At 42.7% G+C, this 16,533-nt stretch overlaps 1 protein-coding gene across 2 annotated transcripts in view; it reads left to right on the top strand.

The window, feature by feature from the left end:
- Positions 1-16,533, top strand: part of LOC126260448 (caspase-8) — a 155,892-nt gene that overhangs the window by 121,430 nt on the left and 17,929 nt on the right. For both annotated transcript variants that reach the window (XM_049957780.1, XM_049957787.1), the window contains exons 7-8: positions 7,536-7,851; positions 10,187-10,400. In XM_049957780.1, the coding sequence (XP_049813737.1) occupies positions 7,536-7,851; positions 10,187-10,400 (530 nt within the window). The remainder of the gene's footprint in view (positions 1-7,535; positions 7,852-10,186; positions 10,401-16,533) is intronic.

Raw genomic sequence — 16,533 nt, 5'->3', positions numbered from 1 at the left:
GCAAGTCTCCCCTGACCCAGTGGTTCTGAGTGACTATCCTGAACTCTCTCCGTTTCCTAAACCTCACCAGTTTGTTTTTTCCTTCACTTGTCTTCCTTGCCCTTCAATCCTTCTGTCAGGAGGAGCAGCAGCTTGCTCCGAAAGCTTCCAAATTTCAATGCCTGTATACAGGGTGTACCATTTTAATCTATACTGGCCGATATCTCTGGAGCAGCACAATTCTGCAAAAGTATCTAGTAAAAGTTGTAATGTTTAAGGGGATCATGGAGTGGTTACCAGCCGGCTGTTGTGGCAGAGTGGTTCTAGGCGCTTCAGTCTGGAACAGCGCTACCGCTACGGTCGCAGGTTCGAATCCTGCCTCGGGCATGGATGTGTGTGGTGTCCTTAGGTTAGTTAGATTTAAGTAGTTTTAAGTTCTAGGGGACTGATGACCTCAGATGTTAAGTCCCATAGTGCTCAGAGCCATTTGAGTGGTTACCTCAAAATGACCTTGAACCCTGTTTTCAAGGTCACACCAAGGTCAAGTCCATTTTTACAAATGGTAACCCTATTTTTTATTCCATATTCGTATTCTACACGAAAAAAATGAATTGTTTGTAAGGTACATTTTTTTCGAAAAACTAATGGTTTGTCACCAGGGTACTTCATTGTAACTTTCCCAGGTTACCAGTGCCTCGAGAACGAAGCGAGAGTGGGAAAAATTTTCAGTGAAAATCTTATCTGGTTTCTGAACTCTGTCCACTGTTTTTGTGAACTTCAAATGACCTTCAAATTCTTCAGTAGTGATTAACCGGAAAGCAAATACTGTTGGCATTAGCGGAAACTAATGTGAACCACGTGGAGGTTGCGCAGTGGACTTAGCACATGATTAGCCCTGAAAAGGGCTGATTAACATGATTCTTCCTGGAAATTTAAGATCTCTTATGCAGGATCAACTGCCCATTTTGCTAATGCACATTTGCACACTGTTGGAAACTGGTCTCGTCATCATTCCATGTCTGGTGGGTGATTGCTTGGAAAGCCACTACAGTCCTTTCTCTCATATCCTCTGGCATCGTCAGTGGGAGTTGAGTACACCTTCTGCTTCACAGCTCCCCATTAGTAGTTGTCCAGTGGTGTTAAGTCTGCGATCTTGGCGGGAATTCAGGAATTGCACTACCGACACCAATCCATGGACTTGGGTAAGTTGCATTAAGGTACCTTCTGACAGGTAAGGCCTCATGTGAAGGGGCGCTGTCATGTTGAAACCACATACATGCTCGTATGTCTAGGAGGATATTTTCTAGTAAATGAAGCACCAGATTCTGGAGAATATGAAGATAGCGCAACGCATTCAACGTTTTACCATAAAAAACAGTATCTATCACATAATCACAAACTATGCCCACCCAGACATTGATTGACCACCATCTCTGCGTTCGGTGATCTCGTTGCCAGCATTGGGCAGAAGCAGCCCAGTAGTGAGCGTTATGGAGATTAACTCCTCCCATGTTGTCGAAGTTTGCCTCGTCTGTAAAGAGAGTGCGTGCGAAGAAAAAGGGATCACGACATATTTGCATATCATCCCATCAACAAAATGCCACGCATCTCTCAGGATCCCCAGGCTCAATTGCTGGATGATATTTAAGCAATGTGGGTGGAATTTAAAGTATCTTGAAATAAGAGATTCCGTTGATCGAGGCACGGTGTGCATTTGCTGAATCTGAAGAGTCAAAAGGTGTGAATCTTCAGTGATGATAGCACGAACTCCCAGCGCAATCACCTCTCTCGGTCCGTCTTTCATCTATGCCTCTTAAAGGTCCCTCTTTCAGCTCGTCTTACCAGATACATAATTCTAACCTTCGTGGGATGACAGGCATCATTATACCTTTCGGCATACAATCTCTACGGGGCTGCATAATTGTCATGGAACTCGCCAACAATTTTTATTATTCTCACTATTTCTAACGGTGTGTAATCAGCCATTTTGGAAAGATTAGAGTCGAAAGGTAAATTGTACCGATCACTTTTACTATTATTGGTTTGCTTAGGTTTTTCCTTCAATGAAACATCCAGCAAGCATGGTACAGAATAACTGACTTATTACAGTGTACATGACCCGTTTGTTAACACATGCTCACTGTTGTTTACGCCACAACATGAAACTAAACCATACAGTATTCAAGTGTGCTCTTTCAGAAAATTACTTTGATGTCTCAACAACTGTGTGTCTTTTAAGAGGGCACCTTTACCCATGGTAAACCGTTATTAGTAAATATGGAGAGAAGGCAGAAATGAAAGACGGCCCCGAGAAAGTCGATTGCGAGACATGGTGTATCAGATACATTTTTCTCTTATGGGCTCCAAACATTCATATTGAGAATAATTTTGCTTGTATGGATTTGGAAAAATTTCTCTTTGCAGGAACTTGCTAGAGACTCAAGAGATGAGATTGTTGTAAGTAACAAAAGGCAAAATCCATCAGAGTTCGACGAGGTGGAATTTTTTCTAAATCCCTTAACACACATTTTTTTCGAAGTTCATAAGAGAAAAATTCATGAGTGTCACGTCAGTCAAGAATCATTCTAAGTGAGCACAGTTGGGCAATTTTCAGTGTGTCAAAAGGTAAAATTTCTCTGAGCCCCCAGATATGATTTCAAATTCCCTAACAATGATGCTTATTATTTAGCCTCAAAGCTTCACCCTTCTCTTCTTCGATTGTGCTGGCACAAGCACAATGCTGTCTCTGATTCGGCACCCTCCAAGTGGTGCACATTGGGTTCTGCTAATGCCAACGGTATTTGCTTTCAGATTAATCCCTACTGAGGCTGCCGCTTGATGATTAGATTTTTTATCCAGTTACATTGTATGTATAGTCTCCCTGAGAGTAAGTGGAAAGCAAGGAATACAGAGCATTGTCACTCAAACATTATCTGTGGTGGCGCATGCAATTCCAGTTGTTGGACATGACAACACACAGCAGGTGACGGCAGATGGCAGTGACTTATTGCTACATCAGCCCCCATGGTGGAAGGGGAGCCTCATCTTTGAAATGTGCAGGGAAGTGACCATTCCATCCAGAGTGAAGATTTTGCTGGTGATGTGCCGTGAAAGATGTACACCAGTTTGATGCAGTCAGTGGAGACAATTGTGAACTTGCCGTTGATGGCGGTATCTTAACATCAGTGCACTGCTTTGTAACACATGGTGTGTGCCCATGTACAGCACAGCATAATGTGTGAATAACTGGCCAAGTCGTGATACATGCAAAAGAGTGATGCCAGTCTGGAACATTGATGCGGATGAAAACAAGCAATGTGCTTGTGCAAGTGCTGCAGAAAGTCTGTCTGATCGTGCGTGATGTATTGCAGAAATGGATGTCGACGAATTCGCCAGGAAGATATTGCTTCGCTGAAAACCAGTTCTACGGATGAAGCGTCTGTGTCTGGTTCATAAGTATTTTGTAGAACAAGTTATACAATCAGTAGAGCAATCGTCCAACTCAGTTCATGGCGTTTGAGAGCAGCTTTGAGTGAACAAATCCTTGCTTGGTTGGTGGTAACTTACGGTTTTATGATGGAAGTACCTGCAGAAACTTTTACGCTTGGCGAATAGCTCCGATTCGTGTTGCCTGTTGTGACCTGTTATGTGCACTGGGCAACCAAATTGTGATAAACATGTGGACATGGAGGTGGAGGCTAGTGTTTCTGCAAAGGTGTTGTCCAATGTTACTGCCTCTGGCCATAAAGTGAAATGATGTAAGATAGTCAGTAAGTATTGCTGATCATGTAACTGAGGTAGTGGACCCGTGACATTAAGATTTACTTGTACAAAATGTGAGGTGATGTTGGGGAATTTTCCCACTGGTCCGTGAACATGGGGGGACACTTCGCTGTGCTGGCATAGCATAAACATGCACATCCACTCGTGGCAGTCCTTCTCAATTTCTGGCAAGAGAGAGTGCGTAAACATCAGACAGCACATTGGACGGGCTCTGGGATGGCACATTATTGAAGGCTTGCATGTGAAATTGAGCCGTCAGGAATGGTTGGTTCTTAGTTGTGAAATGTCACAAATATTTTAACAAATGTGCCAGAGACATTAACAAGTTTTAACTGTAATGCCAAGTGGGCATCGTTCAGGAAAGTGTGAAGTTCTTGGTTAGTCTGTTGGTTCTTGGTTAGTCTGTTGAACCTGGCTGAGTGTGTTGGTCCATGGGCTTCAACACACTGTTCATTCGCGGAAGCCAGTTGACTACCGTGTTGCCCGTACCAGAGACGGGCCTGATGTTGGCGGTAAACTGTGCGATAAAATTCCTGATATAATTGCAGTGAACAATTCTTGCTGTTCTGCTTGAAAATGTATATGTTAACTGTTTATGGTGTTTCTATAAGTGTTTGATTGCTTCGTACCCAGTGAGCACTTCTGTCGTGACAGTGACAGTTTGAGAATAAAAGGCTAGCAGTAGCAATGAGCCCTCTGTCCATTGTTGTAATACGGCACCTATAGCCGTTAAACTTGCATCAACCACCATTGCCAAGGGTGCATCAAGCTTAGGATGCACCAGAAGTACAGTGTTTGCCATACTTGAGTTAGGAACATCAAAGGCAGAGCTCATCGCCTCAGTCCAACGCACAGAAGAGTTTTTCTTTAATTTTAGGGCAAGAAACTGCTGCATTTGTTCTTTTAGCTGTACTGCCCACAGTAGTTGCCAACGGTAAAAAAAAAAAATTAGCATCCTGAGGAACTGACATAGCTCCTTGACTGTGCTTGTTTTCTGTATTCCCAGAATAGTTTCAATGTTGTTGGTAGGGCAGAGCAGCCTGCAGAAAAAAATTAAATTCAGGTCACTGTAATATGCTTTTGGTTGTGTTCACATTGACACTGTACTGTTCCAATTGTTTGAATACCTCTCAGAGATGTTGGTGTTCTTCTTCACTGTTCGAAAAGTTAAAGATATCAAGGTAACCAAAGCAGAAGGTCAGGCTCTGTAGTACAGATTCGATAAATCGTTGCAATGTTTGGGCTGCGTTGCATTAACCATAGGTTATAAACATGCACTTGAACAGCCTGAATGGTATAATGGTTGCCGGTATCTTCTGGCTCTGGTATATGAATATAAGCCTTGGAATAGTCCAGCACATTAAAAATTGTTGCACCATGTAAAGCATAATTATAATCCTGTAGCAATGGAACTGGGTAATGTCTGGTTCAATTCTTGCATTAAGTGCTCTGTAATCATCACATGGACACCATGATCCACTCTTCTTGGGAACCAGGGTCAGTGGAGAGACCATGGACCACTTCATGGTTGGATGATGTCTTCTTGTAACATGATCGCAGACTTGGCCTGAGCTGCTGCCAAGCGATCCCCTGTGGAATGTCTAGGCCTACATTATATTGGAGATTTTAAGAAAATGCATAATTATCAAAAAATGTTAGAGTCCTATAAGTATGTTTGTACAAGTCAGTGAGAAATGGCCAAACCAAAACTCCAAACTGACTAAGATCTTAGCTGATCAGATAGATCATATTACCTTTGTTGACCATGCTGCTGCTAGTGGTCGGCCACAGCTCAATTGATGCTCAAATTTATGCTGCTTTTGTCATATGGTATGTGATACATCTGCAAACCTTTATTCTGCCCTCAGTGTCTGGTTGAAGGATGTTGTAGATTTGTTGTAAAATTGTTACTATGGGAAATATTCTGATGACTTATTCCACACAACTTTTTAACTAACTTAGATATTACAACATTTATTGCCATTATATATCTGGTACGGTGAGCAGTTCCAGTTTCCAAATGAAACAGTTATTTATACAGATATATTCACAATCCCAAGAAACCTTACGGCAGCAGCTGATACAGTGTGCTTTTGTACTTGAAATCCGCATGGACAATCCAAAGTTTGTATCACATCATACTGTTAATGGATACACTTCCAGAAAAAAATGCTCAGAAATGTGTGTAGTTTACATAGAAAAATTTTAATCATACTCTGCACAGATCTTAACCTGGAAGTACTGCAGGATTGAAGTTCAGATGCAAATTAAACTTTACCAATCAACTTAACGAAGATACCACATATGAGATTACATGATGTATGGTATAGGTGACAGACTTTTTTGGAGATGTTATTCTTGTGATTACCAGCAGCAGACTTCCACTTAGGGGTTGCTTGTGAGCTTATGGGTTACCCTTATAAAGACTGCATATGAACATATTCCAATTCTGCAAAATATGTTTTGGTGTGAAAAACAGCTAGGTTTGGATGGTCTGTATGTTATGACAGTTATTTTGGTTTATAAAATATGTAGTGGTTTCGGAAAATGCAGGTCATCATGGGACCATTTTGTACAATCACATTGGGAATAATCCATTTATGAGTACAGGCGCCATCTTTATATTTATAATCAGTGCAAATTTATGTAATCCCTTAAAGGGTCAATCAGTTAGTGAAAGGCGTCATCTGATTCAGTTAAAATAGGGTAACAAAAGTACGGCAGTAAACTCTTGAATCTAATAAGTGTATTGGCTCAATCAGTGATGGAGAATCTAGATACTTTTGAAATTCAGCATAAATTATCTGGTAAGTTAGTTTCACACAAATTGAGGGACGTTTACTCAAGGGTTGGAATCTCGGGCTTTATAATGAATGGTTTCAGTATTTTCAAAAAAGTGTTAGCTCAGCCGAAGTCTACTCTGACATGCTACAATATGAAGTTCAATTATTCGTATCTATAAATTAATAAGGTGTCTGTGAAAAATAAATACTCTACTGGAATTGGCATATAGTGAAGTAAAGTAGTCTGGTCAATAAATTCAAGTGAAGCAAAGTCTGATCTATGTTTTAATAAATTCAGTTATATACTATGACTGCACTTCTTATGTACGTGGATGTAAACTGTAAACTGAAAAATGAATATAAAGAGAAATAAATTGATAGGAGTGCAATCATAGAAGTGGGATAGCTCCAGCTTGCTATGTAAATGTAATGCTCCATTTTTTTATTCAATAGCAGCAAGTCTGTGCACCAAAATTTATCATACCTTGGAAGACAAATGCAGTCTGCAGAAAAATGTCTGTATCCATCCTAGACAAGTTTTCTGCTATTTTCTCGGTCTTTCTTAGTGTCTTACTGTGCTTCTCAGCATAGTGAGGGGTTGTTGGACAAATGTGCTAACCTTTAATTTAGTAAGGATTAATGTGATAACTTTCTCTCATGCGCTTTATGCTGGTTACAAGTATTTTTTATGTACCACTAGAAAATTCAGTCTGCTTTGTAAATTGCTTGGTTTCATTTATGTTGCTTTTGGATTTAGCCAAACATATTACATGGAGTTATAAACTTTCGGTATCTTCAAAACAAAATGTTAGCTCAGTCCAAGTCCACTCTGGCATGCCATAATATGAAGTTCAATTATTCATATCTTTTAATTGATAAAGGTTAGCACTTCCTTCTGCTACTGGTTGAAGTTACCATGTCAAAAAAAAATTCACTCACTAAAAGTGAATTTTGTGGTATGATTATTCACATGAAACACATTTTTTATAGGTTCCTGAATGTTGGCAGCTGCACAGACACAGATGCAGCTGGGCTTGTGTATGGTTTAAAAGCTGTTGGTGCCCCTGAACTGGCTGAAAATTTTCAGTCACTATGTTCAAAGAAAAGTGAAGAGTCATTGTCAACTGCCAGTGAAATGAGTTTTAAGAGTTCGTCTACCAGCCCCAGCAAATTGAAGACTGAAATATCTGCGGTGCCTTCAGTCTGTGATGACGATTTCCGATATCACATTAACCCAAAGCATGTTGGGATGTGTTTAATAATAAACCAGAAAGTGTTTACAAGAGATACGACTCCAGCATCCCAGGTTAGTATATGCCGTTCTGAGACTCCCCCTCCCCCCTCCCCCTCCCCCTCCCCCACACCCTCCCCCTCCCCCTCCCCCCTCCCCCACACCCTCCCCCCTCCCCCTCCCCCCTCCCCCCTCCCCCTCCCCCCTCCCCCCTCCCCCTCCCCCCTCCCCCCTCCCCCTCCCCCCTCCCCCCTCCCCCCTCCCCCTCCCCCTCCCCCCTCCCCCTCCCCCCTCCCCCTCCCCCTCCCCCCTCCCCCTCCCCCCTCCCCCTCCCCCCTCCCCCTCCCCCTCCCCCTCCCCCTCCCCCCTCCCCCTCCCCTCTCCCCCTCCCCCCTCCCCCTCCCCTCTCCCCCTCCCCTCTCCCCCTCCCCTCTCCCCCTCCCCTCTCCCCCTCCCCTCTCCCCCTCCCCTCTCCCCCTCCCCTCTCCCCCTCCCCTCTCCCCCTCCCCTCTCCCCCTCCCCTCTCCCCTCTCCCCCTCCCCCCTCCCCCTCCCCCTCCCCCTCCCCTCTCCCCCTCCCCCCCTCCCCCCTCCCCCTCCCCCCTCCCCCTCCCCCCTCCCCCTCCCCCCTCCCCCCTCCCCCTCCCCTCTCCCCCTCCCCTCTCCCCCTCCCCTCTCCCCCTCCCCTCTCCCCCTCCCCTCTCCCCCTCCCCTCTCCCCCTCCCCTCTCCCCCTCCCCTCTCCCCCTCCCCTCCCCCACGCCCCTGCCCTCTCCCCCTGCCCCCCCTCTCCCACGCCCCTGCCTCCCCCTCTCCCACCCCCTATCCCACCCCCTGCCTCCCCCTCTCCCACCCCCTCTCCCACCCCCCTGAACTAGGTGAACCTAGCAGTTTTAGATGCAGTTTCTGTAAGTAATGACACAGCCACAATACACCATTCTTGCAACTCTGAAGTTTCCAGTTTTCATCACTGCTTTCAGTCCAGTTCAGTGGACAACTATTTAATCCACCACATTGCAGACTACACTCCTTCATAGCACCAAACACCACATAGTTAAGGTAATGAACTTGTACTTGGGAGAAACATCACACAGATTTGTGTTTGCTTTATGTCTGTGGTTGCCTTTAATAATTTCATGTAAATGCTTGGATTTTTGCTTAAAGGCCACTGCCAGTTTGCTTCTAAATCCTAGTTTTTCTGAGTTACTGCTCCACTTATCTTAAAAATCCAGATGTTTGTGGTGTTTGACAGTCTTAACATCCTTCCTTCCATCCTTGATTGAAGGGAAGAAATTACTGCCAAAGCTCACAATCATTGTGGTCTCATATCATAAAGATTCCTTGTTTCAGAACACTGGTGTCTTTGGTGTACTGATCATGACCTAGCTTGCAGTAGAAGCTAAGTACATTAGAATCTGTTGTAATATTGTAAAAAGTATGACAAGTCATGAAAAAGTACAGTAAAATAAATGAGACGCTGAACTGATAAAGTGAGTCTCCTTTAGCATAGGAAGGCATAAACAAAAGTTATAGGTAGATTTGCTTCTTAATGGAAGAAGACCGTTATGGGCAAGTAGATGCAGAACAAATGCAGGAACAAATATCATTGAAGTAAATTACTTACTTTGAAACTTCACCACTATACACGTTCACATTCACAAAATACCAAAATAAAAAAGTCACTTAATGAGCATTTGCAGTATTAGAAGTTAAACTTGGGTTAGTGGATATGAAAGGAATAACAGCAGTTGCTAATGAGGAAGAAACTAACAAGAAGTGATATTTGTTGGCAATAGGCAGTATGTAGTCAGGACCAAGGAAATAACATTTTCTGCTCATTCATGCAGGATATCACCAGAGCTACTCAGAGACATGCACCTCCTTGCCATTGATACTGATTTTTCTTTGTATTATTTTTAAAATATGATAGAAAAGTTCTTGAAAGATAGAGGAGTGACTTGGAGAGTAATGAGGTTTCATGGCACGCATGTACACACTTGGATATCTGTTGGGTGACTTGTACTAAGTTTGTTGCCATACTTATTTAACTTTCCAATGCAGATTGTGGTTAGTGAGCCCAGGTCCATAACTTCAATTTTGCAGCGAACAATTGGATCATAAAATGCTCTAGGTTGCTATGAATTTCAGATCTGTAAAAGCATCATGGGAAATTGAAGTATTAATTATGTATTGTTTCACATGCCGTCATCACCGTTGTTACTTGTGGTTAAAAGAATTTCAGCTTTACAGCATTGCCAGATGACACTGCAAAGGATACCATCGTTGATGGTGCAGAAGTCAGTATACTCTCCATATCCCCTATCCTCTTCCCACATTTCAAAAATTGTCACTTGAAATATAATATTTTGTGGTTTGGTTTCATACTTCTGATTCGAACTTATGTTTTGACAGCATCTCTTGCCAGAAGAGCCCCTGGAGACTCGTATGGGTACAGATCTCGACAGGGATCGCCTGATTGAAATATTTACGAAATTAGGATTTCTTGTGCTTGTTCGTGAGAATCTTACAGATGTAAAAATGGAGGCAGAGGTGAAGACCATTGCCAATAAAGTCCTGCCATATCATTCATGTTTTGCTCTCTGCATTCTGAGTCATGGAAAGAAAAGTGAGTATGAGAAGCTAGATAACATCTTGATATTTTGAGTTCACCTTATATTTAGCAATTAATGCAGTGTGAGAGAGACTGTGAAAGGATTTATCAAAGATTTTGTGTTTCATTTAGAACAATGAAAAATAGTGAGTCTAGTTTATGTATTTATAAATGAAAATCAGAAATGTCATTTTTTTCCATTTCACTAAGAGGTAGTGTAACACATGCATCACCTGCTCCTTGAACGGCTTATAAATTTAATGCCAAGCCACACTGTGACTGCTGACAGATATCTGCAAGCAGCCTGAAGGGTGATTGTTACAATAGATGTGTACCACACTGTTAACCTCTAACCAAGTTATGGTAATATGTAGTATCTTTGCAGATGTATGATTTAATATTTGGTTTAGAAAACCCAGTACTGTATGTTCTTTGGGATGGGGAATGTTCTACAGAAATGAAAGTAACATTGGGTGACCTCTGTGATGCTCTCATATTCTTTGGCATATTACTAAACCAAACTGACATCTCAAACAAATAAGTAAGTAAGTAATTAAAAAAAAAGTAAGTAAGTAAGTAAATAAATTAAAAAAAATACATGAATTATTGTGTAGAATCAGCAGCACCAACAGACTTTTGACAATGCTGTTGTCTACAGGAGAGAATTGTTGGACTGTCATGAGGAATATCAGAAAGAATCACACAAAGTCCCCACATGGAGCAATGAATGGTAGCTCTCTTTTTAAATGTGAATTAGTACAAGATAATGTCTTTATTAAAGCGAAAGAGCCTGATAATATCTAATGACAAGATACGTCGTGGACATTTTAAGCATCTCACATTGTAAAAGTATTTACGGGTAATATTGTCATGAAGAAGGAGGTGTAATTAGATGAATGACAAACACTGGCTTGACTTAACGAAGGTTTATTTAGCACTTGCACATACAAGAGCGCGGAGCAAACTGCCTCGGGCCAGAACACATACAGTATATTTACACCTACAGAACATTGCAGTACAATGATTCTTAACATTTTGGGGCTACTTCTAGAATGTACTCGAACCGAATCTAGAAATTAAAACTGTACAGTCCAGGTGAGTTTTGAACTCGCAACCCTCCCTGCAACAATTTAGTGTCATAACCACTACACCATGGAGCTAATCAGCTTCTCCTGCGATAATATTATGAAGTGATGTGAAATGGGACAATCGCACAAAATCAGTATTAGGGAAAGGAATGGAATAATCAAGATTTATTGGAAGGGTTTTGGGGAAGTGCAGAGCATCTGTAAAGGAAATAGTGTGTTTGAATGTTAGTGCAACCAGTTTTAGAGTATTGGTCCAGTGCTAGGAGTTCGCACAACAACAGGTTTTGAACGAATTAACAAATAGAGATGTGTCCCTTAGGTGGCAAACAATGTGCATGTGCATGTGCATGGCAAGCTCAGGACCCTTAGCCATTTTGGTGTTTCCTCTTCCTGTGCTCCAATCTAATGAATGTCCTATTTGATACTGACTCGGTCGTATCTCCGGTCTCTGCTTTCTGTTACTCAGTTTTATTTTCTTGTTAAATCTTATACCCCTTTAGATTTATTTACAACAGGCCACCATTAATGGGTGTGATCTCTCTCTTCAAATTTTTTTCATTAGTGCAGTCCATACAGGTGGTTACCAAATTAGCTACTCGTTAGCCAGTCCATGTGACAGTCCTCGGGTACCTGTATGATGGTAGCCACCAGACCATGCAGGGAATGCACTGTTGGTGCCTATGCTGCTTCCTCCCTGCAAATGCCAGGCAGCTTGTGCCTATCTTACTTGGGACATGCATGAGAGCCATTTGCAATGTTCGGTTGCATACATGGAAAGAGCCCCCTGTTAGAATGAATGGCATAGTGGTAAACCAATCATGGTGAATCATAATGTTCGCCATATAATTCTTGAGTTCTCATCAGAAATGAAATGGAAATGATAGTGTGCCGTTGATGGCCAGAAGCCCCTTCTGGGGGAGTTATGCCGCTGGGTGTAAGTCTTACTTAAGGTGATGCCACATTGGGTGACTTGCATGTTGATGATGATGATGATGATGATGATGATGATGATGATGATGATGATGATGACAGCACAAAAGCCAGTCCATGTACGGATAAAATCTCTAACCCTGCTGGGGATCAAACCCAGGCCCACTGTCTGGTAGGCAAGCACGTTATGTACCTTAATTCCTGATCTGCATAAGGTCTGACGGTGGGTGCTTCCTAAATACCAAGCTATTATTTTGTGTGGAGGATATCACACACACGTACAGCAAGGCCTCTCCTGCTCAGTCAGATACAATTATTAAGCTGTGACATACTCGGCAAAATTCTTAGAGTATTTACTCTACACAGGAACCTAAATACAGTCAACAGTAAAATCTTCCACAGGAACCTTACGCTTCAAAGAGATGAGGAGTTACACGCTACTTTGTAATGGGCATGTGTTTTATCTCCTTGGTCTAACAAGGATCTAAAGATATAAGAGTAAGCACCGGAGCATTTTCTTGGTTTCTGACTGTGAGTTACTACCTGATCAAGTTAAGATAATGTTCTGCCTGTGGGACACGAAAGCTGATGTACTACTTGCCATGAGGTGCCTCAAATGTAAGAAATTTGGTGATATCATCAGCAAAATCTCTTAATGAATCCATCTGCAGAGATTGCAAATTACTACTACACCTAGATTGCCCTACGTACAGTCACTTTATTGCACCAATAGTGGAGAGGATCACTCCTCTCGATTACCAGTGTGCCTTATCGCAAGAAGGGAACATGAGATCCAATATCGGCTGTTAAATGCACTAGGCATCTAGGGACAAGTGCACTTGCCTTTTCTCTGTCCATATGACAAACTTCTCCCAAAAGGTATTGCTTCCATCAAATACTCCCTGAATATCCCCTTTCCTTCCTTGTCATTCTGCCCTAGTGACCACTGCAGTCCCTTCCTTTTTAAGGGAAGGGTTTCTCCCCCTTCCCCTTATCTCTACATCTGCACAGGGGACCTTGGTCCTCTACATGCCTGTAAAAGAGACTACCTGACTGACACACCCTAGTTGAGGGTTGCTCCCTTCCAGCCCTACTACCAAAACCACATCATCATCATCATCATCATCATCATCATCATCATCATCCCCCAACAGAGAGGTGTGGCCATAGGTCTCAGAGCAGCATGCTACTTGTCTGTACTGCTCTCCTATGTGGATACTACTCATACCGAATTCAAATCCATGAGGAGGAGGAGGAGGAGGAGGGGATGAAATCAGATGTGAAGACAGACTTGGCAGCCATGACTGCCCTGGGCCCCACCCCTACCGCTTCCACCACTATCAAAATCATCCAACATGTGGTGCTAAGCCAAACAGAATTGTGATTAAGAATTTTATCTTTTTCACACTGCCATTGGAAGGGAGTACATGCTCTTGCTCTGTGCACTTTGCCCAAACATCAGTGCCTGACATCCACCCCTGTCTTTTGTCTCCACAAAATGTGAGCAGTGTGTGTCATCCTGTCTTTCAAGCTATGTAGTTGGGAGTGCTGTAAACTTCTTTCTGTAATGGAAACTCCTCAGCACACTTATCAATGTGCCAAAATACAGCTGTGATTGAATACATATCAGTTATGTCATCCATGCATAAAATGCGAGCACCACAATCTTGCTCTTTATAACTGGAGGTGGTTGGAGGAATAGCTTCTGACTGACTGGGTTTTGGGAGGCCTTGTACTCTAGTGATCACGTGCTCCACCTGGAGTCATATTGGAATGGCTTCTTATTTATCAGCAACTTACTGCTGTCTTCTTTGACCTGCATAAAGTCTGTGATGTCACCACACAGTGCCACTGCAGCCTCAACACCTTACATGAGTGGGCCTTCAATGGATCTCTTCCAATTTTCACTTTTTTTCCCCCCTCAGTGATTTTTTCAGAGTCCAAGTTGGTAGTTCCTACAGTGCTTCCCACATACAGGAAAACAGAGTCCTATAAAGCTCTTCCCTGAGTGTGACCCTCTTCTTAATGATGCTAAACAACCTCTCAGAAAAACAGTGGGATCTTTAGTTTTACTATCCTCACATGTTGATGACTTCTACATCTACTAGAGTTCTTAAAGTGTGAGGGCCACCGTACTACTACTACTACTACTACTACTACTACCACCACCACCACCACCACTACTATTACTGCTGGGCACTGTAAGGAAAGCACATGCATATGGCTTCAAATTTACCACAACAAAAACTTACATGGTGCATTTCTGTCAATATTAAACTGTTCATCTGCACCCAGAATCCTATCTACATAATAGGTTGTTTGATGTGGTATAGACTTCGCACTTTTTAGGACTTGTATTCCTGACAAGTTAATTTTGTTTCCCCATATGTGACAGCTTAAGTTAAAAATTACTATCCTACATTGTCTTAGTAACATCACCTGAGATGTGGATCTTTCAACCATTTATCAACTCTACAAAGCTTTCATTTTATCACATTTGTAATACAGAAGCCTGCCCCTATGGACCAGCAACACCATTGGCAATTATCCACCGTTTTGGGATCAGCAATCAGGTATGTGACTGGTGTCTTTTCGCATGAGCCTGGAGGGCAAGCTCGTAGTAACAGCAGGCATCCTGCCCCCCCCCCCCCCCCCCCTTAAAGATGAGATGCCAGAAGCTACTGCTCATTTACACCGTGCACATTCATAGCCATTCAGAACATTCAAATCTATGCCTTCTGCTTCCTGATATGGAAGTAAGACTTCCAGAAAAGCAGCCTCAGTTGGTAATTCATGTATTGCCCCAGTTACAACCCATCAATTCCTACTTCTGCTTACCCTTTGTCCTCTCACTATGTCGCCCTCCCCTATGCCTTATCCACAAATTTGTTTTGATCTTTCTCTCTTGGCCCAGGCAATGTGTTAGACCCATTGGTTTTTCTTTAGTTGCTCATCTTGGTATTTGGTGAGTACCCCAATTTAAATATCATTTATACGAATTGCTTAAGAGCTGAATACTGGACAGACTATACCTTTATGTGCAAGGGAACAAGAAAGCAGGAAGCAACACTCCTGTGTACACTAAGCAGAAACTTTTTGGTAGAACTGATGGCACTCATGTGTGCTCTTCAGTACACCCACACTCACATGAGGCTTTACTAATTTGCAGGGACTCGATGATCAGCCTACAGAAAATTCTCAGCCTCCATTGGTAACACAAATACAAGATATCCTCTTAGGATATCAACAACAATAGGAGGTAGGTTGTGTTCCTTTTGTCCCCCGAGTCACATTGGCATCCCAGGGAATAAACTCGTGGATCAGCTTGCCGAGGGGGCTGACTGGAAAAGTGCTCTGGAAATACAGATATTGTGATCTGCCATGTGGACATCTGAGGACATCACCACCTCATTGACTCTCAGCAGCATGAAACAGCGAATCGTGTCACAACCACAATCAAAAAGTTACTGACTGTGTGGTGATCTGCTACAACCATTTTACTGTGTATCCGCAATGTCGGCTGGCTCCATATCGGTCTCACCAGTCTGACCTATGTGTACAGTCTACAAGCAGCTTTCTCTCACCCTATTGTAGCTGTGATGCTCGTGGGGCAGTTGTCTGCATCCAGTGCTACATGACAGACTTCACGACTGGCTGAGTCTCTGCTTTAAATGCTAGCAGATAATCTCAAGATGGAAAAAACAGTTTTAAATTTTATCCGTTTCACTGGATTGCATAGTTGTACTTAAAAGCTTCATTATGATCATACTTGCTGCCACACAGCAGAGGAGTGTTACCTCCTGCTGCATTTCAGCCCTCGGGACTTGTGGCTGCCCCAGATGAGGCTTGATTGATTCCTGACGTCCCAACTCAGTTCAGCTCAGTTATGCCATTACCTTGACACTTAGTTTGTTCTTAAAAATGTCTTAATGCTTCTCTTATTAGACAGCCTACTTAACTATTGACTGAGTGGGGAAGCCTCCTTGGGTGGGGGTATATCTTCCACTGCATGATAACCAGCTGTGGAACTTGAATTGTTCCCAGCTGACATCGACCCAGTACTATTACCTTTTACCCTCTCCCCCAGATTTCTTAATAATTTATTCTTAATACCTCACATGGCTGTCCTA

Source organism: Schistocerca nitens, chromosome 1 (assembly GCF_023898315.1).
Source record: "Schistocerca nitens isolate TAMUIC-IGC-003100 chromosome 1, iqSchNite1.1, whole genome shotgun sequence".
NCBI lineage: Eukaryota > Metazoa > Arthropoda > Insecta > Orthoptera > Acrididae > Schistocerca > Schistocerca nitens.
This window is presented reverse-complemented; position numbering and strand designations above follow the sequence as displayed.